Source organism: Monopterus albus, unplaced genomic scaffold, assembly GCF_001952655.1.
Source record: "Monopterus albus unplaced genomic scaffold, M_albus_1.0 scaffold63.1, whole genome shotgun sequence".
NCBI lineage: Eukaryota > Metazoa > Chordata > Actinopteri > Synbranchiformes > Synbranchidae > Monopterus > Monopterus albus.
In genome coordinates, this window is record NW_018127943.1 from 2,848,539 (window position 1) to 2,874,697 (window position 26,159).

Below are 26,159 nucleotides of genomic sequence, written 5' to 3' on the forward strand. Positions count from 1 at the left end.
GCTGTCTAGACGAGCATCAGCGCCACTGTTTAAGACTCGTATGTAACATTACAAATGCATAACATTGCAATCGTGCAGCATGGCTGGACATCTAATGTCCTAGAGCACGGCAAAGAGAGCGACAGACAGCAACGGGGGGGGCAGTGTGTTGTTGGTGTGTTATTGAAACAAGGATGCAGCTGCTCCCAGTTGGATTACAGTGTTCCGCTAGTGAACAGTAAAGCGTTTAGTCTCTCCCTTCACTTTCAGCTTTTACAAAGTCACGACTTTACCAAGTATTAATAAGGCCTCGGCAGTGACTGCACTGGGTAAAAGGAAGGACTGGAAAGAAATGTTCCCTATTGTGGCAGTACAAGAATTTTGTTCCTTTATTTCCCTGTGTGAGAGATGGAGTAGTAAAAGGTAGGATTGTGTTTGTAGGCATGATTGCATCAGCTCAGTGTTAGCACTGCCTGGCACACTGTGTATTGAGTTTTTTCATTTGCTGTTAGTTAATGTGATTTGAGCAACAGGTCCTGCTTAGTGGCAGGTTGTGTGGAGAGGAGAGATGTGGTGGCTTTTTTTTCCTCAGACTCCATTAATAGGGGTCAGGGAAGACAGTGTGCCAGTATTTCTCTTTAATTGCAATAGAAAACTTCATCTCCTAGAGGTGAGGCAGGTTTTTTTTAATCAGCGATTCTTGTCTTTTTGCTGCCCTCCACAGGAATGCAGGGTGGAACCATTTAGGAACAAGTCAGAATGCCTGTACTAAAAAAAGCCTTGGGTTTTGAAAAGCCACAAAGGGAGTGTTTTGCACTGTGGCCTGTAATTGTCTTTTTCATTACACTAACAATCAATGGTATATCTGAGTCGCGCAAGCTGAGGTTGAATATAGTGAATATGATGAGAGACAACCGTTGCACGCAGTGGTAGTCTATACATTAATCACAAAAAACTTACAAATGGGTCACAGTGACTGGAAGGAGCATCCAAGTGGAAGCTTATGGGCTGAGGAGACGCACAGTACCAGATGTAGAGCTGGAGTGGAAGAGATGGAGGAGAGGTCAGGCGAACGACCGAGTATGGCCCTGAAGCTGAAAACACAACCTGATGGGCACAAGCAGTTCTGTCAATATGGCTTGTGTTCTGATGCGTGCAGGCTGCTGCGGTGGAGGGACGGGGAAAAGGCACGACTCTTTAAAGAAATATGGAAGGGAAAACTACAGAGATGGGTAGCGATCAAAGGTGATGTGGTATGAAAACTGGACCTTACCTTGGAAAGTGTGTTCAAGCTCTCCCAAACTCAAGTCATTTCTGACTAATCTGCAGCCAAACTTGGTTAAATCCAAGCCCCCTGAATCCCAACAATGCTACGTAATTTGTCACTATTAAATGAGGGTAAGCACATTTTAATGTTTTCAAACAATCCTCACCCAAAGCAAAGTGATGAAATGGAAAATTCTGTGTAAAATTACCCAAGCCTGTTCTGTGCGGGTCCCAAGTGGGTTTGGGTTTAAATGTCAAGCTTGAAGAAAAATCTGCAAAGATGAAGAAGAGGAAATGGAGTTAAGAGGAATCTAGCGACCAGAATAAAGCAATCAAGAGTGGAGGGTAGAGTTGAGAGTGGGACGGCAGAACACCCGCACAGATATAGTCAGGCAGGATCACTGTGCAGAAACGCCCATCTCAAGTTGTAAATTATTAATTTCATGGTCTGCTTTAACATTTATTCATGCCAGTTGCTAGTCCATCACAGGCCAATACAGACACACCAATGCTGCGAGCAGTTCTGGGTTTTTATTTCTTCTCACGTCTTTGGAGCAAAGGAGAAAACTAGAGCATCTGGTGGAAGCTCAGTGGAAGAGGGTGAAATTTGAAAGAGTCTCTGTGCAGGCTTCTTGCTGGGGGGTGGCATCTTCACTGTTGCTGAACCACCAGGCCAATTTCAGAATCTGCCACACTGTCTTAAAATCAGGGGCAGATCTAGAAAATTTTGGGTGGGGTGGCCAGCTTGGTGCACAGACCCAGAGAGGGGTGGAACATTTGAAATGCATGTAAAAATGTAAATAAAATCCCTAGTTTTGTGAAATAATAAACAATACATTATTAAGAATCAAATTGTTTATTTTGTGTAAAATTGAAACACGCACAGTGCTTTCTTTAGCCATCTTGCTATTCTTGTTTAATCCTGGCCAGGGACATCACTGTTGGACAATGGTTCCCTGCTGCATGCATGATATATAAAAAAAGATTATATTTGAGCAATAATCAATTACAAAGCACCAAAAAATGTTAGATGTATTTAAGGCAACAATTTCATTGCTTTTCATTTTTCATTCACTAACCCATTTTGCACGGATAAGGGTATTTTAGACAGTTGTGATGTATTATGCAATGTTTACTGTAAAATGGTTGACATTTCACACTGAATGGTGTTTTATTTGAAGAGGAAGGATTTTAGGTGAACAAATGTCTAGGAAGTTGTCTCACAGTCTGCTGTCTCCTGCATTTGGCAGATATTTTTACTGTCTTGTCAGAGAAAAAGTATGATTTTTAAGTCTGAACAGAGGCTAAATAAATGTGTCACTTGTTACGAATGACATGGTTTCAGAGTGTGGGGATTTAGGGTCACAGAGCAAAGGAGCTAAGGGTTGAAGACAAGAGATTGGAGGTAATGTAGCATAGAGCAATGAAACGCTGAGAGCTGTGTGTTTCTGTTGTTTATAGAACTCCTCCTCTGTATTAGTCAGGGCTCAATCCCCTCGGGAAGCACTCTTCATCTCCTCCCTCTGTCTCTATGCCTGTAGCCGCCATCTTTCTTCTGATTACCATCTCCCTGGCTCCCACTCCTTCCTTCCACGCTGCTTTTTTATTTTATGACTTTTTGTTTTTCTGCCTATTCTACTGCTGTTTACTTTCCCTCTTCTGTCACAGCTCTCCTCTCCATGTTTTCTCTTCCACAGTCCTCGCTTTGTCATTCAAGCCTCGGCTTTGGAGAGGGCAATTTGACTTGTGGTGGGGGGTATTTTTGCCCAGAGCTGGCGTATAACGGAAGTTCACTGCTAACTGTAAATTCTGTCTCAGAAGAAGAGTGAGGTAGGGAGTGTTCAGGAGTGGGGTGCGCTTCATAACGTGTTGGAAAGGTACGTTATTGCACAAGAGACAGGAGGGCTCCATGTTCTGGTTAATCCTGACTTTTATTGGGAGATTGCGATTTCCTCTCTGTCTTCCTCTGTGGCTGGTATCCCCTAACCACTGGCTTCAACCTGAGATGCATTTTGTTCTCACTATGGTACCATTTTTGATTTTTTTGTTGTGGGTTGTATTAACTGAAGTGTTTAGGACGCCTTTTTCCCTCTTTATGTAACTCTCATTGCGCACTGCAGCCAGATTTCACAGAATTGCAATCACAATGTGAGCTAGCCCGCTTCCAAGTCGTGTTTCAAAGGTTTGATTGTAATCTGAGCAAAATCCATATTCAGTGGATCCAGGCGTATCCCAGTTTGTGTCACCACATATTCAGATGATAACAATTGCACAGTTTAGAACAGTGTAACAGTGGATGTTCTCTCTCCCCGTCCTCTTTATTTCTCCTCCTCTCCTTCCCTCTCTGGCCACTGATTTTCCTCTGTTATCTCCTCCTTTTTCTCTTCTCTCATGTATTCAGTCACTGATTAGGCCACTTTGAAGTGACTAAATGAGGGTTGGCACCCTTTCTATGAGGTCACCACAGGCCCCTCCAGCCTCCCTCACCATGCCCACCTCTCTAGCTTGTCCCTGGCACCCCAGGCAGGAAAGGTCAGCTGTCACTGGGATTCATTACTAGGAGCACAAACTGGCACAGACAGGAAGTGTGTGTGTGTGTGTGTGTGTTCATGTGTGTGGATCCAAGCAGCAATATAACTCAAGCTAGATGGATAATTCAGACCTTGAGTTTCCCCTTTTCTGTTTCTTGCAAATAATGATGGTCAGGGTTCTTTGCAGAGGATTATATTTCTCAACACTGCTGTGCATAAAGTAAATGATCAATTTGTAATGATGCTTACCTCCACAGTTTCTCTACAACCCTCTCATCCTCAAATTAAAGGTCACTCAAATTCTCACTAACACACTCTGACACTCGGCTCCAGGCATGATACATGCAGCTGCTTGAATGGCATTGGCTTTTCCTCTTTTACCTTCTCTCTTACACACACATGTACACGCTCACAGTGTTGCAGCACCAGTCCATCATCCTCACTGACACATGAATTTACATTGCCGCCCTTGACCGCACGTGAGCTCTGGCATTCACCTTCACTTGTCAGGAGACAGATTAGGTTGGCAGGTGGAGCCCTTGCCCAGGTCTGCATTTTTATTTGGATATAAAAAGCAATTAAAAAAAGAAATGATTAGTGCCTTTTACTGCTAATCACACATCCATCCTTCCCAATTAAACCTATTTGCATAAACTGCCTGCACAAACAAGCTGCGCCCCACCCTCGCCGGGCCAATGAGGTGTGTGTGTTCCATTGTGATTGTGTGTGTGAGTAACTATCTTTATGTCACTGTGTGTGTGTGTGTGTGTGTGTGCACATCAATGCATGTGTGTGTATCCTGCTGTCAGCGAATTCTCCACTGAGATAACCTTGAAGGAGCGGCTGTGTGCTAAGTTCTGATACTGAATGCCAAGCTGCAGCGGGCTCAGCAGTTGCGTGGCTGGAACTTCTGAGAGACCTTTAGCCACTTCTACAAGACACAGTTGCGATGAGGTGGGCAGCGCTCAGTGCTCTAGTGGAGGCAGTGATGATCAAACTGTGCCTCCCTGTCAATACGCAGCCCTCTTTGAAAGAGCATTTGATCTTTATAGTCTCTTAGAATCCTCTCTAAAATGACATCACAGGGGGGTATTTACTAAATCTGTCACAAATGACCATCAGGCGTGCAAAATATTGCAGCACCTCATTTATTCAATTTTGTTTTATATTTGCCATAACTAATAATGTAAATGAACACAGTCTCAGCAGTGTTCATTTAAGTAAACTTCCACCCATAAGGACCTATTGTGCGTTGGTGGATCAAGATGCAGCATAGAAGAAAGCAGGGGCGGATCTAGAACATTTTGGACTGGGTGGCAGACTCGGACTCAGAGAGGGGTGGAACATTTAAAATACAGGAAAGAAGTAGATTATTATTTCACAGAACTCTGGGTTTAAAGCATCAGATTGTTTTGTGTAAAAATAAGACAGTGTTTGCTGAACATGATATAAAATAAAACTAATTTGACTAAAATCAATTATAAAGCACTAGAAAAATGTTAGTTGCATTTAAGGCAAGAATTTATCATTGTTTTTCATTCATTAATACTGACAACCTCCTGGCTCCGCACATGGAAGAAAGTTTATGTTTACTGCTGCTGAATTTTAATATTGACTGAGGAAATCAACCAACACTTTCTAAACTGCAGTCAGGCACTGTTTTGCCAACCAAATTGTCTTTCATTTTGTTCAGTAATTGAAGAATGGTATGACCTGAAAGCCTGTAAAAGTCCGTCCCAGTCTCCTCTGGCATTCTAAAGAGAGAAATGCGATTTAGAAACTCACTCTCCTTCCTCAAATGTGTTCTTAACGCTGACAAGGTCTCAAATGAATAACAGCTGCCACACTGACAGCACTGCCACAGACAGTATTTTAAACCTGCTTTCTCCTGACCTTAAATATCAGCCGCAATTTCTTCTGTAAGTCAAGTACCGAGGGTGTTTAAATAAATTTCCATTCTCTCCTCCCATATTTTTTGTCCCTAGGTGGGAACACCTTAAAATACATATTGCATGAGACTAAACATGCAACTTCAAGTTGTGCCACTTCTCTTTTTATTTTTTTTCTGGCATAAAAACCAATCTGTGACTCCTTAGTAAATATGAACACAAGCGGTTTCACTGTTTAGCACCAAAAAATGAGCTGCAATAGTAAATAGTCTCCATGTATGTTGTCTAGGGACCCACAATCCCCATCATGGTCATGAGCTGTTGCAAAGATCCCACATCAAATTGGTCATATGTTGGGATGCTGGCTTTATTACTATATAGCTGTGTTATATGGAACTTTTTATTTACATCATGGTTGCTTTTTAACTCTTGTATTCAGTCTTACTATTTACGTATTGGTCAACTGTATAATATCTTCCACTCAAATTTCCCCTAATGACAAAATGTTTGTACATGCTTTGTGTTTATGTAACAGAAATGAAAACCAGCTCATACACAACTATTTTCTTACTGATACTGGTATTTGAACCATGGCTCTGGTATCAGGTGTGTTCTTGTCTCTGTCAAGTGCATATCAGCTACATGGACATGGGTCATGCAGATCTTTCTTAGTTTTCCCTCTACCCTAACTTCTCCTAATTCAGGGCTGTAGCCAGAAGTTTAGAGATGTCAAGAGTCTCAGTTTCGCCCATACAACCCCCAGAGTCAGTTGCGCATCCGTGAGATTTTGTGTGAACTCTGTGCATTGTTTACCTTCTACTAGCTCGTTACGCTCAGGTCTGGTGTTTGCTAATGAGGAATGAAGAAAAATGTCATTCGGTGCAGCGATGTGTTTCACTGATGTGTTTTTAATCCAGCAGAGGTCTATGGCACAGACGACTGACAGACTGGCAGATGTTAGCCATGAGTAGAGGCAAATTATTGCCGGTTTTAGTCTCTGTATGGAGATTGCTGAAAATACTATTAACATAGAAAATAACCCGACTAATCCTTTAAATACCCCATATCCTGAATGTACTCTGTGGTAACAACAGCTTTTCTGTATTACTTAGTGCAGTTAGTTTGAGCTTCATGCCCTTCACTCTCACGGCTGTTCCCCACACCAGACTATCTCTTTGCCATTTAGCCTCAGTTAATGGACATTCACCTCAGCAATGTTGTGAAGTAAACAGCAGCTCATGAAATATTCACTGCGCTCCTGTATGTGTGTGAATGAGTATGTCTGTGCAATCAGCCATAGCTGATTGAGCCAGGTGGCACGCCCACACAGAGGCACACACATGCATATAAAACATCGGGGAGCCCCAAAACGCATGTCTCTGCATCTCAGCTCTGAGCCAGCTGAGAAGTGAAAGGGAGCACTGGAAGTAGGAGCGCTCTGCTTCCTAGGGAGTTGCAGATTCACACCGATGGAAAAAAGAAACGCAAATTGCACCCAAAATAAAATTGCAATTGTTTTGTTTTGTTTTTTGCAGGAAACAGAGGAGCAAACATTTCAGCTTACAATCCTTCTTGAAACATTTGTGCCGCTTTCCCCTTTTGCTCCTGCCTTTTGGAATAAATACACAATGATCAATTTGAAAGTCCCACCCCCTGATTCTTTCTCTTTTCTCTGTTTTTGTTGGATCCACTTCTGGTATTTACATTTTGTCAGCCCTGTTTTCCCAACACTGGCGTGATACATCCTCTGGGAACTAGTGTAGAGGCTGGAAGGTCACCAGACTGAACCTGCATGACCAGCTGACATAAAAACCAGAAAAGCTGCTCAGTGGCCATTTGTAGGAGACTGTGACTGCACCAGGCAGCTATCAGGTGGAAACAAGTGGAACTTTATGACTATAAAGAAGCCTGTTTGCCAAGAACAGCTTGCTCAGCAAAACATCACCAGGCAGCTAATGGTTAAAAATTGCTGCCGGCGTTGGAGTTGATGTTTCTCTTGCTGCATTTTTCTGTAGTAAAAACACCTGCAAGCTCCCCCCTTCACTGTGCTCGTAAAATCATGAATCAGGTGTCTCAAAATTTATTTCAAACATTTCTCAGATTGTCAGACCAAACACATCTGCTGTCCAATTGTAGGTCGTAGCTGTGTAAGCTGTGTTTTTACTGTGCTTTACTTCAGTTGGTGCAGCCTCAGTGCTGCTGTGCATTTGAGCCTTTCCTACCTGTCTGTTTCCAGACACAACCATCATAACTCTACCACCAAGCTACATGGCATATTATACATCTTGCTGCATATCCGCCCCCCAGAGGGTTGACCCTAGCAACACACACCGCACTCTCCTGCACCACTGTAGGTGACAAGCAAGCAACACACATATATAGCCATGCTCCATGCATAATTCAGGGATGGATCACATCAGAGTGCTTAATGCCTGGAGACTGGCACTTGCTGATCGATGACCTCTGCTGCAGCCTGAGTCACACTGAAGATTCAGCAGCAGGAGTGAAAACAGGTCATCTCTACTGTCCCCATGGGCTCCTGCATGCAGCTGCAGCACCCAGACATTTTGTGACAGCGGTCACAGTTTGCCCTGCAGTGCCACATGTGCGAGGCCATCCCCCTTAGTTGATGTGAGAGCAAGGTTAAGGGCGCTGTGGTAGAGTTGTGATGTTTTGAAACGCAAGGCTGAGAGAAAGACTGTGGGGATCAAGTGTCTGGTCGTTTCAGATGACAGGTTTGGTTTTTGAACATCACAAGCCCAATTATTCCTTACACTTGTGAAGTAGGAGGACTATACGTTCAAAAGAAAGCAGTCACGTATTTTAACTTTGTCCTGAGCTCACAACCATGTTTCCACATTTAGGATGAGGGAGGAGGGGCTTGGGGGAAGTTTAAAAAAAAGGCAGTATATGACCAAGTTCTCTAAAAATCCCAGTCAGCAAATCTGTCACACAGTCCAGCCTCTTTTATTTATTTATTTAGCTGACATTATTATAATTTCCATTACTTATGTAGCCCCCTTTTCATATGAGAGGTTTCAAAAATGCAAAAAAAGAAATCATCCCATTCAGCAATATCTCTGGACTAATTCAGTTCCAGATCATCAGTAGAATAACTTTTAGTAGAGTATCACTTCTTTTTAATCAGCTCTGATTCTGCTGACACAGGCCTCAAAAGATGTCTCTTCATTCTTTGAGGTTTAAAAAACAGAAATTGCTGAATGTTGTTCTTCTTACCGTGTCACTTCCTCACACCTAAGTCTAAGTCTAAGCTGAAAGGCAGTAAAAAAAGGAACCGTAAAGCTGTAAAATGTGATGGTTGCCGTAATGTGTGCAGTTAGAAAAGATGGCTTTAATTTTTTAAAAAGAATTATCATTAGTCCTTCAGATTTTGCACCCTCTGACGTGAATAACATCTTTTTTTAATAATGATTATTCACATGCAAGAGGTTGATCCCAGATTGGGTTACCTACCCTCTGCAAACTGTGGGCTGTGACCAGATAAGCTGTTCTACAACTTTGACTCAAATGTTAAGGGTGAAATTTCTTTTGCTATTAATAGCAGTAGAATGTGTGACAGTTTCAATCCCAGTTTCACGCCATACATAGAGTAAGATCTTTAGTGTGACAGATGTGTTTTTCAGTGTGCTTGTTTAATATTTGGTTATGCTGATCATTTTTCTTTTGACCCTGTAAAATGTTAGCTTTTATTAAGTAATGCCACCAGGTTACTATAGCACACCCATAATGTTGGGGGGCTTGGAAAAAAAAAAAGAATAGTCAGAATGAAAACATCCTACCATTCCCTTAATACAAATCTACAGGATTTTTATTAGACCTTCCCTGCCTTTTGAATGTCCTCATTTTTTAAATTCCCTGGTTTATCTATAACAGGGTTTATGTCAAATGTTTGAAATTTTTCACCTGACTCAGGGTAACCCTGACAGCTATTGTGGTTATTTTCTTAAGACAGACTTAAGACCCGATCCCATCAGTGCCAGAGAGGACACAGCTTTTTTCACAGGTTAAGTGATGCTCTTTGTGAGAAGTAGACACACCTTTCAGAGTAAAACTGATGGCGTGTCATTACTGCATCTGGTGCTAGCATTTTAGCTTTAGCCTCTCTATTATCTTGACTGACACTAGGCAATTAACTGCAAGTAATCCATGTTAATTTCCCTTGTTATTAATATGCCCATGTATTACTAGCTTAGTTTGACTTTCAAGTACAAGAACAACTAGCCAGAAGTGCTATCTCAGACATTTACCATATCCCATTTGGCAGCAGTTGCTTTCCTCATCCAACAGTTTTATATTTATCAGTTTTAGTGTACTGAACACAAGCCTCATTATGGCTCCTCAGACACAGTGACAAGATTTTTCAGCCTGCATTTTAGTTAAGTCCCAGTCCTGCATGAGCTGATAGAGTGCCACCCTCTAGCAGCATTTCTTTTCCATAATAAAACACAGCTCAGCATATCCTTGTGCTGCATGCATAAAAAGGAGCCACCCTAGTGTCAGCCCAGGTTAGTCGCAACAGGAGCACCGGCAAGGAAGGAACATCTTCAAAGATTTCAGTAAACTCACATCACTCGGTAAGAAATGTAGGGGAACAATTTGCACCTCATTGTTTCAGTGATCTCAGCTGCTGCAATTTGGGCAGTTTCCACCAGTGAAGCCTGAACAGTGTCTATGGTGCTGCAGCACTGCATCATTTATGTCCTGCATATCAACTATGCTGCCATGGTAAATATGATGAGCTACTGTTAATCGGCTTTTGTGCTGCCGGGTGAACTCCAGCATGAACACTCTCCAGTCTTGGACACACACAGGCAAAAACACCAGAGACACTGCAGTGTGTCAGTCAACCCCAACCCTCCACCATACTTGTATAGTTTAAGATGCTTGGTACATACCATGAGATGATAACATGCACGCACACTTGGATGTTATGCATACACACCTGCCAGGATTTGTGAAAGGGATGTTGACAGCAAGGGTTGCTTCATAAACACGGCGTGTATGCATCTCTGTTTCTCCTACTGCTTTGGAAGTGATGATCCAGGAATTTTTTGTTCACTCTCCTCCATCAAGCTCATCGTATCACCTTGACTGTGTTGCATTCTGTCACAGAGGCTCTGCAGATGACACTGGGCACTTTGGAAGGAGGACAGTGCACAGGGAGAACTTTGTGGGATGTAATTATCTCCAAATATATTAATCAACTGTCTAGCTTAGTTGTGCTTTAACTAAGAGTGAGGGAGAGAATTTTGGATGTGAGTTGTGGTTGAGGATGCGGTGTGAGGCCTTGAGAAAATATAAGATGTATTCTTGTTTGTATGGTAGCTAAAGCGTGTGTGTGTGTTTGTGTGTGTGTGTGTGTGTGGGGATGTGTTTTTCCTGCTACATGGGGACTTCTTCCTGACTCCATACCAACTCATGAGGACCCATTTCACGGTGGGGACCTAAATTGAGGTCCCCATGGGCAAGAAATTGAATTTTAGGGTGGCAACATGGTTTAGGGTTAGGATGAGGTTAGGGTTAGGGTTAGGCAAGTAGTGGTTCTGGTTAGGGTTAGGGTTAGTCTACAGGAAATGCATGTAAGTCAATGTAAAGTCCCCATGGACTACGAAACATAAACTGTGTGTGTGTGAGTTTTTCAGAGACTAGACGAAAATACAAGTGTTTGTGTAATATGCAAGCAGGCAGGACGTGGAAAGTGAAACATCCCTGCCTGCCTTGACAGCAGCGCAGCAGAGCTCAGGGACTGCACATCACTATGTAAATGCAAATTGCTGTGTCATGCTGATCAGTCCTGTAGGCTGCTGAGACAGGGTTATGTCGGGACCAGTCAGCAGCATCTTGCCCGTATCTATCAGCCTGTCGTGTTTTATGCTCTTTCCGTATGGCCCTTTATGAGGCATGTCTCATGCTTTGCTGTACTTGTCTAGAAGGTTTGCTGGCCTAGCATCTGACTGGCTTTAATTTGCTTCTGTTTTGACCAACATAAAACATTTGCAAGACAAAACTATGTCCAACTGACTCCCTCCTCTTTGCTTCTACAGGATACATCTCTAATCCAACAAGAATCCCGAGTAAGAAAGCAGCAAGAGGGTGTGGGACAAACCTGTCAACACGGAGCTGAGTGGAGGGGAGAAGACACCGCCTGAGCTGTCAAAACAGACTTCTGAGCATGTTAGCCATGCTTTAGCACACACAGGAAAGTCTGATTGGTTGCTGGAGGAACACCTGCTGTCTTTTCTTAAATACCCTTAAGCCACAAATACACATCTCCCTCTCATTTGTCATTTGCTGTCTACCATCCCTGCAGAGATGGCAATGCCAAGATTGGCACTGTGGCACTTGTGGTGACAGGGCACAGAGTGTGTGCACACATTGGCAAGCAGGCCGGTGGGTCGGCGGCTGTACAGGCACACCAAGAGGCATTTTCAGTTGGGCGTGGTTGAACCATGCGGCCCTGGGCAGGTTCATGGCGTTGGATTACCCTGGTGCTGTTGGCCTGGGGCACGCTTCTCTTCTACATCGGCGGTCACTTGGTGAGGGATAGCGAACACCCGGAGCGATCCAGCCGGGAGCTCTCAAAGATCCTGGCCAAACTAGAGCGGCTCAAGCAGCAGAATGAAGACCTGCGGCGCATGGCCGAATCGCTCAGGTAACAACACACTGGTTGTTTTTCAAAAAGATTTGCTTGTGAGTTTTGTCATTACTAACTCTGTGGATCTGAGATTTTGCACAAAGCACAGCTGATCATGGAGGAAGGCAAGGCAAGTTTGTTTATATGGCACATTTTCATACACATAGGCATTTCAAAGTGCTAAACACAAATGTAATGTTCTCCCTATGCATCCCTGGTCTGTGTTTTTATAGTGCAATGCATCATTTTCTTAATTTTCTGCAAAGTCCAGCAGTACAGCCTCGAGGTCCCTGCTAGTCCAACTGGAGCAATTTTACAAATGCCAACATGCAGCTACAAGATGAGTGTTTCTTTAGCTTTTATGAAAATCAAATCAGAATCTTTCTGTGATGTACACTTAAAGAAATGTTGCTGCTGGTGTCGTAGATCCTCTGTGTGATGGACAGATGGATGGACTTTTACACGCTTCAGCAGATCTTACTGTGCTATTTTGGCGGAGAATAGCACATTCGATGAGCCCAGTAACTGCTAAGTGTGTTTCATACTTTCGAGCTATGTGTAATGGAAAGACAGATGGTTCTGCTCTTATCTCCACATGCTGACGTTGTTTCTCTTTACACTTAAACACTGGATCTGTACATGGCTGTGTGTGTCTATGATTACAGTAGTGTGTCCTAGTGTGCACAATATTAACAGGGAACTTGAGCTTCAGATGTTGCTATTGCTACTCCTCTGTGATATTCCGATTCACTTTGATGTGCAGCCCACATCATTGTATGCAAACATAAAAACACACGTTGCTTCAGACAGCTGGTCCTTGATTAAAATCCCTTGCTCTTGTAATTATTCAAAATCGGCTCAAAAACAAAGGTGGAATTCATGGCATAGAAAACAAGTGCAGCTTTCAGTTGCCCAGTGTCCAGATGGGTCCCTGACACACTGCACGCTTGTTGCTTGTTATTGAGTTTGGTTGTTGATCTGGGACCAAGGCCTCCACAGTTGTTTACTGGGGCAGTGCTACAAGCCCCTCTAAGCTTCTGCTAAGTATCCGGCACAGCAAGCCAAAAGCAGGCAACTGGCTCGCTGAAGTTAAGCTTTATGAGCTATCGACAGAGACAGGGGTTGGTTTGTCCTCTGTTTAGTTTTGTACTTGTGTGTGTGTGTGTGTGTGTGTGTGTGTGTGTGGTGGTCAGATATAGGCCCAGGAGAGAACTCCACCACCGCTTCATCCTGCAGTGTCTCTTATCCTTACATTAGTCCTAATAGAGGCAGAGAGGCTGTTAGTGAGCCGCCCATCACTGCTGCCACAGCTCCTCCCTTGTGTTCATCACCTTCTCTTGTTCTTCATTTCACTCCCCCTCCTCCTCCTCCTCCTCCACCTCACTGTCAAACTGCTGACAGAGGCATGGCACTCAGCCAGACTCCAGTCGCAGGCTAACACTGACTGACTGACTGTAACAACTCAGTCGCTTGGTGACTGACAAGCTCAATGCATGTCTAAACCAGTTTACCGTCTTACTTGTCCAAATTTGGACTGAACACAAATTTGTTGTTCTGTGCTTAGCAATATACCAATACCACTATAGCTTTATCGGGTCGAATACTGCCCTCTACTACTCGTACTCATACAAGTCTTCCAATACTACACACCAATACTACTTAATGGCAACATTATGTTAACCTCACAGTGGTTGAGCAGGCTGTTAGGTACAAGACTCAAGACTTTTATTTGCCATTTATGCATAAACAGACAGTCTAGGCATTTAGGAATTCTTGTGCAGCTCTCCTTTGGAGTCAGGTAAGGAGTTAAAAGCCAGAAAAGAACATCTAGTCGGAATAAAGTTACGTAAGAGTGACATAGTATGAAAACGCATTCAAAATAAAAATGCAATACAAAAAATAAGGTAATACTGTAGATAATGGATGAGATGGTGAACTTCAAATATGGCACATAGTATTTCACATAGTGGAGTTGGATATGGTATTTCACTTAGTGAGGTAGTGAGGGGTTATTGCACACGTTTCTCACATGTTGTATTTGCCATCAGTCTTACTGCGGCAGGACAAAAGCTGGTGTAAAATCTAATTCTGTGTGTGATAATACTATCCGCTCTGCTGTGCCCGAGGCTGTAGGTGCAGTATTTGTGTCTGAGCAGGGTGTGAGCTGGGTGGAGTGAGTCTCTTGTTGTCTGCCCTTTTATGACAGCGCTGTGTGTACAGTGTGAGTGAGGCCGCTCTCTACCAGGCCTCTGTAAGCCTGGGTGAGAGGGCGACGGTTCAGACCAGCTTTTCTGAGCTGCCTGATGATGTTTAGCTGCTTCCGGGCTTTCTTCACTGTGGCAGCTGTGTTCAGTGACCAGCTCAGGGAGGTCATTCTCCTATCCATAAACAAGAATGTTGTTCACCAAGCTTCTGTAACCTGGCTCGTCTTCCCCCTTGATGAGGCCCAGGATGGTGGTGTCATCAGCATTTTAAATGATGATGGTGTTGTCATGGTTGGAGACACAGTCGTGGGTTTACAGGGGGAAGAGGTTGGGGCTGACACAGCAGGCCTGCAGTGAGCCTGTGCTGACTGTGAGCCCCTGACTCTGGAGCGAGCTGCAATGTTGCCCACAGGGGAGCGCCATCTTGGCTGTAAGCCAAGTATATACAGTATATAGAAGACAAAGAAGCAAAGCACAAGCTCGGCTCTCTGTCATTATCAAGGGTGAGGAGAAGGGAGGGGGACACACAGCAGACTAGAGACAAGGTTGTATTTTCACCAGTAATGGAGAGAGTGCAAGTAGTTTATCCAACACCTGTTGAACAAGCAGAACACAAACTTTCCGAAATAGGACATCTTCACTCTCCCTGTGGTCGCCCTGGTTTTGCTGATTGTAGTGTTGTGAACAAGCAGAGAACAAACGCTAATTTAATGTAGTTAACAGATGAGTCTAATGAGCTCTTTGTATGAAAATGAGTGGCAGACTTGGAGGCTAACCAGCTCCTCCACAGCAGTACAGGTTTGTGTCCAGCAGAGAGGCTGTTCCTCTCAGCAGCAGAGGAGCGGATGATGCCACAGGCCGTATCAGGTTTTAATGTAATAGCGTGCACCCTTTTCAATTACAATTTTAAACTGGTGCCTGTGACATTATGCACTCCTAAAAAAGGTTAAGAACTACAGTATTTTGTGCAGTGCTAAAATTCAGTCAGTTCCACTTTACCGTTAATGGAGTGGTGGCGGTGCAGAAAGTTTAATATTAATTTTTGGATGTCAGCAGCAGCCTCCTGTTGTTTTATTTAATTTAATCACAATTAGAAAGTAAACAAGATCTCATCAAAATGCACTCTAAAATCTTTGCATAAGTTCTTGCTGATACTGAGTACTGATACAAGTACTCAAATGTAAGCACTTGTACTCTGTCTGAAAAAAGTGGTATTAGTTCATCCCTCTTTGCAAGCACCCCACTGGCAAAGATAAAGGTTTCATCCGGCGTGGCTAAACTTCGCATTAGTGCAGTTGTTCTTTATGAGTGGCCTCAGAGAGATTTAAACCCATAAAACTGACATTATTACACATTTGTGTTGAGTTATTACACAGTTGAAACCCACTGCACTGAGATTGATTTATAGTTCAGAGTAGGCTTTAACTTGGTTAGTGTCATTGCAGCACCACAGCACTAGATGGATGTGTAGAGCATTATTATATATCTGAAGGGATCTTGTTTACATTGTCTTATTTGCTTTACAACAGAGTGATGGTCATGCTGAAGCAGTTTGCATGGGTTATGGCTTTTCAACCTACTCAGTGGATTATTCACACACTCCTGATCATGTTTTACCTATTTTTGCTGAACATTACATAATTTTTTGAATGGAATTGTCATGTGAATTTAAGCAATCTATCAGTCAGTGCTTAGACTCAAATTAGCATCACCTGACTGGCCAACAGATTTAGCCCAGTGAGTTGGTTATTGAGGCTGTCTCTGAGTGACGGGCAACGTGCCAACCTACCAATCACCCAGCACTAATAATGAGAGGTGAGCATGAGGTCGAGCTGCTCAGTCTGTCTGGCTCCGCCCTCACTGCAGCTGTCAGTCACCTCGGGCTTGGAGCCATGACTCCTGCAGAGACGATGACACGTGCCAGCCTGATGGTGTGACATCTCGGGGAGTGAGGAGCGAGAGTGACAGCTGGGCTGAGCGATGAGGACCTGATCGATTTCCCAGGCATACCAACAGTGGGAGGGGGACGACACAGAGGAGGGGAGTGTGATGGATGGCGTGAGCCCTCACTAAGTAAAGAGCAGCAAGAAGGAAATGGGAAATGAGGACCGAGGGGATGAGAAGAGTTCCGGAGACCATAGACCATGCACTAATCTGCTTTATGTTATTTCAGCCTACAGGTGCCAATAGAATGAGATGTTCAGCATTGTACAAGGCAATAGATCAAAAGCTACAGTAGGTGATAAAAGACAGCGTATCACACTGTTCTTTGATTGATAAATTGCTCGTCTCTGTTTCAACTGACCCAGTGATAAAATGGCAACCCATTAGATGCACCCTGCAAGATAAAATAGATGCAAAGAATTATTTGCATATAATACCAAGTAACAAAGATCTAGGACAGATAGAGAAGAGGGTGAGATTGCTTCATGCATCAGTGGAATTGTCTTTTAATAGTGCAGGCCGTTGACCATTAGACCTCAATTACTCTCCTTCTGTGTGCCCTTGATTGTTTTTTAGTTTGCTTCCAGCTATGTTAGCTTGTAAAATCTTGTCTACAGGGTACTTTGTGCATAGGTCTTCTTCGTTTGGGCCCCTATCTTAAGTCAAAATGTGAACTGTAAAAACAAACGTGTTTGTGGTTTGAGGTCACTGTCCACTCCTTTAATGAAACACAGAGAGAACGCATTTACTCAGCCTAAACTCCCATCAACCTGCCTGGACGTGCACTAACCCCACTGTGGGAGCTGGTTGTGGTCAGGATATCACTGTCAACTTGGGCTCAGAGTAGATCTGGCTCACCTGGGGTCTACTGAGTAGTAGCAAGTTTTCATGGCAATACCAGACCTTTGGCAGTAGTGTCTGCTTACCTTCTCCAGCTGCCACATTCCTGTGGTTTAGTAGCTTGACTTATAAGAGTTAAGTGGTTTGATGTAACATACAGTAAGATCTTCTAATGAATGGCTGGAATGTGTCAGTTAGTACCCGTGACACCCCAAGCCAATGGTCAGCCATTGTCAGACCATCAGTTGAACGTCTGTCGCCATCCTCTTTCCGGTTCTGGAAAGCCCCTTCAAACTGTAGTATCCATGCTTTCACACATTTAGTGCTGTTTCTCCTTATTCTTCACCTCCACAACCTGCTTTCTTCTTCCACAACAAAAAGACCAAGGCCAGTACCATTTGCAATATCTTCAATATTATTATAGTATTATTCTCAATTAGAGGCAGTTATAAGCTGCAGCCGTGGTGAACGAGAGCTACTTTGTTTACAGCTTGTATATCTGAAGTCTAGCTCTTCTTCTTTCCAATTCTGAATGGAGGATACTGATACCACCAACTGCAGGTACTGAGTTACTGCTCTCACACAGGCACAGAATGCACAGAACATACAGTATGTGCTAGTTGGCCATTGACTGTAGTCTGTGCAGTGTGTTCAAGTGCTACTTTTTTGACCGGACTGGCCCAGATAAAGGCAGCATGAGCCAAAGCAACAGTTGGCCTACATCGCTGCTAGTTTTTTCATGCCGGCTTGGTGTGTCTCTGGCACATGCATATACATATGCAGGGTAAAAGGATGGTTAATCAAAGTTCCCCATTATGCTTTATCTAGACCTCTCAAAACACTTTACATCTCCATCCATAAAGCTTTCCAGATCAGCACAAACTCTTTTGAAGTCATCTATATCAAAATAATGAATCCTACCAGAGAGATATACATCTGCAGCAGTGCCACCCAGGCCCCACCTTTCAAAATGCTCTGCTTGGCTCTGCTCACCCTATGAACTTTATGGTTACTGAGTGCAGGGGCGGGAACCAGTGGAGCGGTAGCTGGGTTGCGTGTTCAACCTTACTTTCTTTCCGGCTCACCGCTTAGTGCCGATGGGGCTCATCACCTGCTTCTTTCATAGCCCCCCACCCCCAACACACATTCTCACCCCACCTCCCCTGAGTCAATGTTTTCTTCATCTCTTAGCTCTCTTGTATCGTTTGATTAAGATGCTGTGGAATCCAGCTGCCTTGTCTAGTCTCCACTTCAGGTCCTCTGGAGATACTGTCAGGAATCATTTGTGTATCTGTGCACACTGTTTGCCTCCTTCCTGTGTGTGTGTCTGTGGGTTTTGTTGTGTGTTTGGATTTAGTTTATGTCTACATATCTTGGTTGGGGATGCTTGTGTTTTGCCTGCCTGCACCAGCACTGTGTCTCAGCAGTTTATGTCTCTGTCTCACGTTAGCTCACCTCTGTACCACGTCACTTCTCATCAGTCTGTGCTGGTCTGGCCTATTTCTTCTGCCTTGTTCGGGGATAACGTTTTGCTTGATGTTACAGCTTTAGCATCACTTTAAAATCCCTGAGAAATGATGCCACTGAGGGAAAGGTCCTATTTCCTGTACAATGCTATAACTAGCAGTTAGGGTGTAGCCTTTTTGAATATTGCTTGAGCAGGTTTTGATATGAGAATAGATACTGGAGTCAATACTAGGAAGTGAAATGCAGCTGGGTCCAGTTTCAAAAGATGGGCACACCATGTATTTTGCAGAGAACAGAAGCGTGAATTTAATACATACATATAATTGACTATGATCCCACAAATGTGTGGAAAGACTTTAGTTCTTATGCGATTACATAATGTTGACGTTAATGTCCTCCTTTTTCTCCTCAGTTATTTCCATGGCTTTGAAGCACAATGCTCAGTTAGTGCTCAGTGAGGTGGGGAGGCCAGGGCTTCTCAGGGACTGGGGCTAGAACAGTGAAAAGGGAGCTGTGCAGCATGAAGGGCTGTTGCAACTTTAAAAGTCTCATCTTTATGCCTGCCAGCAACTGATGTTCCTCACTCAGGGAGCAAATTGAGTTTACATGCCTTGATGACTCATTAACATGGCCTTTGCAGTACTTCACCAATTCCCCTGTGCATTCCAACATATTTCATTTTTAATTGTTTTATGTAGAGGAATTGATTTGGTGTAATGTCAGTGGCACTTCTTTTTTCTCCTTGGCTGATTTAAGCTCTGTGTTGTGACCATGTTGATGCACTCATTTATGTGTTTAAGCCATAGTTATCCATAGTTCATCAACAATGAGCTGTGAAAAGGACAAAATACTGAAAACACATTTTGCACAGATTGTTTTACATACATTTGGACACAAATTATCCTTTATTTTCATAGGAAAGTGTGTCCAAACATGAAAACAGATCATTGCATTAATGTGGATACATTAAGTGGACTATAAAGCTGCCCTAACATCACATCAGCTATAATGTGCAATCATGCTTTGCAAGATTTTCAGATGTAAATTTGCTGAGCACAGTGCGCTTGAGCACACATCTCTGTCATGCATGTTTAAATGTAATGAAGGGCTAGAAAGAGGAAGGAACCCTTAAGATGTGTTGTTGTGTAGCACAGTGAAAAGGAACACATAGAATGATCTGTTGTTTGTGACCTACATCAGCACTACCATGCTCATTGCATTATTATTATGTGCTACTGATAAATGGTTAAATTACCCTATAGTAAACTTGTTTACTGCATGTGACTAGCTTTTATGTAGCTTGGTAAGCATTGCATTGTAAACTCTACACACTTGGCATTCGCAGAACCATTAACCACAGTCAAAGGAGAATAATCTTCAGCAGTTTCAGGTTGTTCAAAATGCTGCTGCGAGAGTCATTTTGCGTTCCTGCTCATATGAACATCTTACACCACTTTTGAGACGGTTGCACTAGTTGTCAGTCCCCTATCGTATTCAGTTTAAGCTTCTTCTTTTAACTTTTAAAGCGCTACATGGCCTAGCACCTACATAGTCTCCTATTATACCACACCACGAAACCTGCACAATGCATCCGCTGCTCTTCTCGTGGTTTCCAGATGCTCTGCTGCTGATTATGGGTGATAGTGCATGTGCTGGTGCTGCTCCTGAGCCTTGGAACAAGCTTCCAAACAATCTGAGGATGATGAACTCAATTGAAACTTGCATTAAAAACTCATATTTATAAAAATGCTTTAAATGTACAATTTTTCATTTTATTTTATTCACTGTGGTTTCATTTTTAGTGTCATTTTGATGATATTTTATTATTATTCATAACTCTTACTGATATTTTATTGTTGTTCTTAATTTATACTTTTCTATTAGTGTTTGGTTTTATTTATTGTATAACAGCATTGGGGGTTTTAAAAGGTGCTCTGAAATAAAATAAATTATTTTTAATATGGCTTTTTTTTTTCTTTCTTCTTATTTTGTACATTGTTGTCAGTCAGTCACAAAAGAATAGTGTTTGACAGTGATTTCATATTCGGTATGCATTCCGTGGGTGTTGTAAGAGGATATAATGCTTGGGTGTATTGTACAGAAGTGGATAACCTGGACATAACAAACAGAAAATTATTCAGTACTGTGTACATAATCTTGAGTTTAGAATAAATAAACCAGGCCAGGGCTCTGCAAGGCTCCACTGTGGTGTCTTGGCAAATGAAATCGATTTTTTTTTTTTAGTAGTGAACACTAAGAGATTCCGACATCCGCTGCTCCATTTTCACTGCAGCTTTTAAGTCTAGAAATGTTGCAGTGAGACTGGAGTCAGCCCAGTGAGACACACACACATTAACAACTGTTAAAATGTGGTGTTAAACTTATAAAATGATGCAGAATTCTGCAGTTTTGTGGTTAAGCCTACAATATTTTATTAAATTTTTTATTCAGAGACAGATTTTTGTTGATGATCTAAAAGAAATGTCAAAATATTTGCAGAACAGTCTCTGTGTTTTGAAAACCATGCGCAAAGACTGATTATAAATGAGATGTGTGCACAACCAATCAGGAACAGGAGAGGTTGAAGTCAAGATAAGGAGGAAACTGTCAAACATCTGTTATACAGTTGATTGTGCAGGAGGGGAGCGACTGACAGTCAGATGTTGGTTTTAAATTTTCATGGCAATATTTTATTAATTATACATTTTGGCTCAACTGTTAGATATTGGTTTTAATACCTCATTGTAATATTTTGATGTTAACCTGCCATTATGGATATATTAATGATCAGTATTTATTGTTACAGGTTTTAATGTATTGGTACTTGTACGTTGTAGTCATTACTGTTGAGTCTTTTATGCTTTTCCTACCCATGTGAGAGTTGCCATGAAATTCCATTGTATCAAATGCAGTGACAAATAAAGGATCTATCTGTCTGTCTGTCTGTCACTACCCTATTTTCAGTCAAGTCTGTCTCAAGCTAATTCATTCATGGGGCTGCAGTGGGATACAGTAGGGTACTTTGGCACTCTCTTCTACCTAGCAGCGTACACATGCTCCAGTGCTCACCCATCACATCTTCTCCTTGTGTCTTTCTCCACCAGGATACCAGAGGGTCAGGCAGAAGCAGGGTCCCTGGCTGCAGGGAAACTACGCTCTTTGGAAGACCAGCTAACCAGAGCAAAACAGAAGATCCACAGCTTCCAGAAACTCACAGGAGACGGTAGTGCCATGTAAAAGGTTGCAGGGAAGGATTTGGCACAGAGCTTGGAAACATAAAAGAATTGATTTTGAAGGTGCAGGGGTTGACTGTATATGGTATGAAACCACTTTTGTGAGCTTTTGCTTGCAGCAAAAATCTCACTCTAGCCCAGCATTAAACCTGCTGCAGCACAGCGACGATGATTGCAGAGCCGCAGCGTTTGATGGGCAGGGTTATGTGTGTCTTTGCCATTTTAAGCAGTGGTCAGAAGGGCAGGAAAGCTGTCAGGTGAGCGAGGAAATGTGTGAATGAAGTAGACGCAGCGTGAATGCCCCAATGGCAGAAATGGAGAGAGAGGAGAAAAACAGACAGAGAAAATAAAAAAAAAAGGACATGAACAGAGAGGCCACTACGGGGTCAGCTTTTCCATCTTGCCGCAGGGGAAGAAAATGCTAAAAATACCCTCCAGCTTTTTCCGCCAAGGGGGGAAGTCAGGAGAGAAGAGAGAGTTTGAGATTGGAAGGTTAGATTTACCCTACCCACCAAAACCTCCTCTTTCCTCTGTTTGAGGCTGTCCGTCCCTTTTTGTTTTGTTTCTCTTCTCAGAAATTAGAGCAAACAGCTGTGTTATCCATGTAGGTTACTCCACATTGTTTGGCTCGGGAGGAGTATAGAGTTCCCTCCTGTTGTTACTGAACACATGAGAGAGAACCACGGGGCACAAAACCAGTGATCAAGTGTTCCTAAATAAGGTCACAACAACACCCAGGGATAAAGTATGAAAGAGGAACATTTTAAAAGACCTTGCTGTGTGCCATTAGCCTACTTATGCTCACATGTTCTAATGCTGAAACATTCATGAACACCTCTTGGCACCCTCACCTACCTTGCTCCTTCCACTTTTCTATCCATGGAGCTGCATTAAGGTTAACATAATGAATTTACTTGTGTCTCAAATATCACATCAGCTAAGTATCTTTGTTATGTTTTGTAGTGAGCTGTTCTCTCTTACCCTTGCTGCAGGCCCCGGGCCCACTCAAGAGGAGATGCGGAGGAGGGTGGAGAATGGTGTTAAGGAGTTCTGGTACTTTGTTCGCAGCGAGGTGAAGAAGTTGGCCAGTGTTGAGCTCAGCGAGAGGCAAAAATACAGCGACACGCTCTTGCAGGACCTTGGACACCAGGAGAGGTGGGCAGATCTTTACTTGAAAACATGTAAAGAAATAACAAGTAGAAATGTCAAAATGTCCCAGTAGGAGCCCAGTAAATCCATGACCAAGCTAATAGTGACATCAGCAAATAAAATGGATTATTGTTTTTGAGGCACTGACCTGGTGGATAACACTGTCATCTGACAAGAAGCATGTTTGTCTTGGACTTAATATGCAGAACAATACACAACTCATTAATTGTGGATCAGCTGTTGACAACATTCAGCACTACCAAAATAATATATCGCAACAAATGCTCAAGCTCTGATTCCTTAAAGAAAGAATAGTAGAGGATACACAAATGAGATATTCAGTATATAATTAGCACATTAATTGTGCGCTACCCATAAACACTATGGAAAATTGCTAAATATAAAGTTCAAATTATTATTAAACTCTGCTACACAATTTACAAGGAATAAATTGATTATCAGACCTTATTATTCATGTATGTAAGCCTGTCAAACAAAAATATGAAGCATTTCCTGGTTACACCAACTCAAATATGACACATTGCTACTTTACCATTGTTAAAGACTAAAAACTCCAGAAATAATCAGCAGCACGGTGGCGCAGTGGTTAGCGCCGTTACCTCACGGTGAGAAGGTTCCGGGTTCGGGCCCCACCTGGGACCATGTGATATTTCAGTTTTTCTTTTTTAATAAATCTGCAAAAATGTCAAAAATTCTGTGTTTTTCTGTCAATATGGGGTGCTGTGTGTACATTAATGAGGAAAAAAATGAACTTAAATGATTTTAGCATATGGCTGCAATATAACAAAGAGTGGAAAATTTAAGGGGGTCTGAATACTTTCCGTACCCACTGTATGTGTGTTTCACATATGGAAGGTAAATTTGCTTTAAAAACGCAAAACTGCTGATATGAACCATTATTGTGTAAGGTGTGATGTACTCTATTCTGTTTCTTACTGATGGATACAGATATAATATCCTGAGTGAGTGAGCTTCCAGACAAGGTCATTTTACCAAAGTGCCATCCAAGCTCACTTTATTAATGTTGGTCCTTTCTGTGTTTCTTCTCTTGTCTTATACTGCCCATTATGTCCATCTCACTGCCTTGCTACTTAATGGAATCATCCATCTCTACACAAGAGGGGTGAGAGGGGGGTAGAGAGAGGAAGAGAAAGCTTATTGTAAACTGTAAGAGGTGTGCAGCAACTGGGACAGATTATGTCTGCGGAAACGAGGACTGCAGGATCCCACCCATCCCCCACACCACACACACATACAAACCCCCACACACACTAAAGCTCATTTGTGCTTGGTTGGTCACCTCACTGCAATAGATAGATTCCACCCCACCCCCTATCCTCTGCTCAGTCATTCAGACCTGGGAGAGTCAATAACAAGCTGACATCATCATTGGTTTTGTAGGATACAGAGCCTTTAGTCTAGCAGCCATATGAGAGCGAGAGTAACATCTTCTAGTGAGGCTGGGGGCTGAGTGATTGAATACAGGTCAGGGGTGGAGGTAGAGATAGGTGGACAAGAACAGTGAGACAGAACATGGGAGCAATGGTGAGGTGGGGGAGGGCAAAGCAGCATAGCTGGCCTTTTGAGTCTGACTGTATCAATGACACTGACCGAGATGCATAGCACACACACACACACACACACACATACATAAACAGAGGGAGATCCTGGTAAACAAAATCACACATACCTACATGAGCGCGTGCACACACACACACACACACACACAAAAGAAATTACGCATACTGATATGCAGTATGTGTATGCAGACAAAATCTAACACACACACACACATACTGTATTTGGAGTGTGTCAGCATTTTGGGCAATATATTTACCCAAGATTTACACAAGGAAACCGATATAAAATCTTCTGTGAGTTTGTGTGTGTGTGGGTGTGTTAGGTATGGAGCTGAAATCAGGACGTGTTTATCCTGTCTTAGCATAAAACAGGAAGCAAGGTAAACAGCCGGCCTGGCTCTGTCCAAGTTCAAAAATATTGTTACCAAATACCTTGAAACCTGTCTTAATATAACTTGTAATTTTGCTTAATCTATACATAAACACAAATATAACACAACTCAGGCTGGCTGTACCAGGATATGCAAACTTGCTCATGCAACTGTGAACCTGTGCAATTACATAATTGTGCCTGGCAACAGACCCAGCTCATGCCTCTCAAAATGTGAAGCATCGCTTCTGCAGCAGTGCTGAGTGCACGTGGCTTCTCGTTACTAATTAGCTTATTGGCGTGCTCAACTCCTGACCAAATCATTTCTTTTTACTCATTCCAAAACTTGTGGCAATCAGATAATTAACACATATTTTAAGACATGAAGAGCGAGCAGTTGACGAGGAAGCATGTGCTGTAACTATTTACTTACTGCTGACATCCAGCCACTTTTTTAACAAATAAACTTTTTGTGGAGGTTTTCCTACATGCTGATGTAGATTTGTCCACAGCGCAAACAGTATCAGAGAGCGAAGAGAAATCCTGCCTGCACATGTGTAGCCCAAAATTTGACTTTACGAGGAATGTCTGCACTGCAAATGCACTAACAAGTGGCTCTGAGGCTGGACTGAGTTACAAGGGTGTTTCAAGCTAAATGCTCCCATTCTGCTTGTTAACATACTCACAATGCTGATCTGATACAAACATGGCATCCAACGAGGCAGACGTGTTTGCCCGTTCCACTCTCAAATGCCGGCTATTTCTTCGTTTTCTTCTTTTTTGTGTTTTTTAGTCTTTCTGTAGTGCAGAAATGTCATGCACTGCTAACATACAACAGACAGGCATTGCTGGATATCGCCAACTCACACAGCCACTGGGAATTTACTGGTTTCATACCAGCGGAGCTACAACTTATTGTTTGCTCCGGCGACAATAACAACAATGGCGAGGGAAGCCCCCAGAGCACCAGGCACAAGCGAGCAGGCTGAAATCAGGAGAGCGACCCGGAGACGCTAACACGGCAGGAGTGG

The 26,159-nt window shown here is 42.8% G+C and overlaps 1 protein-coding gene across 2 annotated transcripts in view; it reads left to right on the forward strand.

Moving 5' to 3' along the window:
* Positions 1-26,159, forward strand: part of fut8b (fucosyltransferase 8b (alpha (1,6) fucosyltransferase)) — a 95,107-nt gene that overhangs the window by 31,400 nt on the left and 37,548 nt on the right. For both annotated transcript variants that reach the window (XM_020603946.1, XM_020603947.1), the window contains exons 2-4: positions 11,731-12,338; positions 21,880-21,998; positions 23,001-23,163. In XM_020603946.1, the coding sequence (XP_020459602.1) occupies positions 12,136-12,338; positions 21,880-21,998; positions 23,001-23,163 (485 nt within the window). In that variant the 5' untranslated portion in view covers positions 11,731-12,135. The remainder of the gene's footprint in view (positions 1-11,730; positions 12,339-21,879; positions 21,999-23,000; positions 23,164-26,159) is intronic.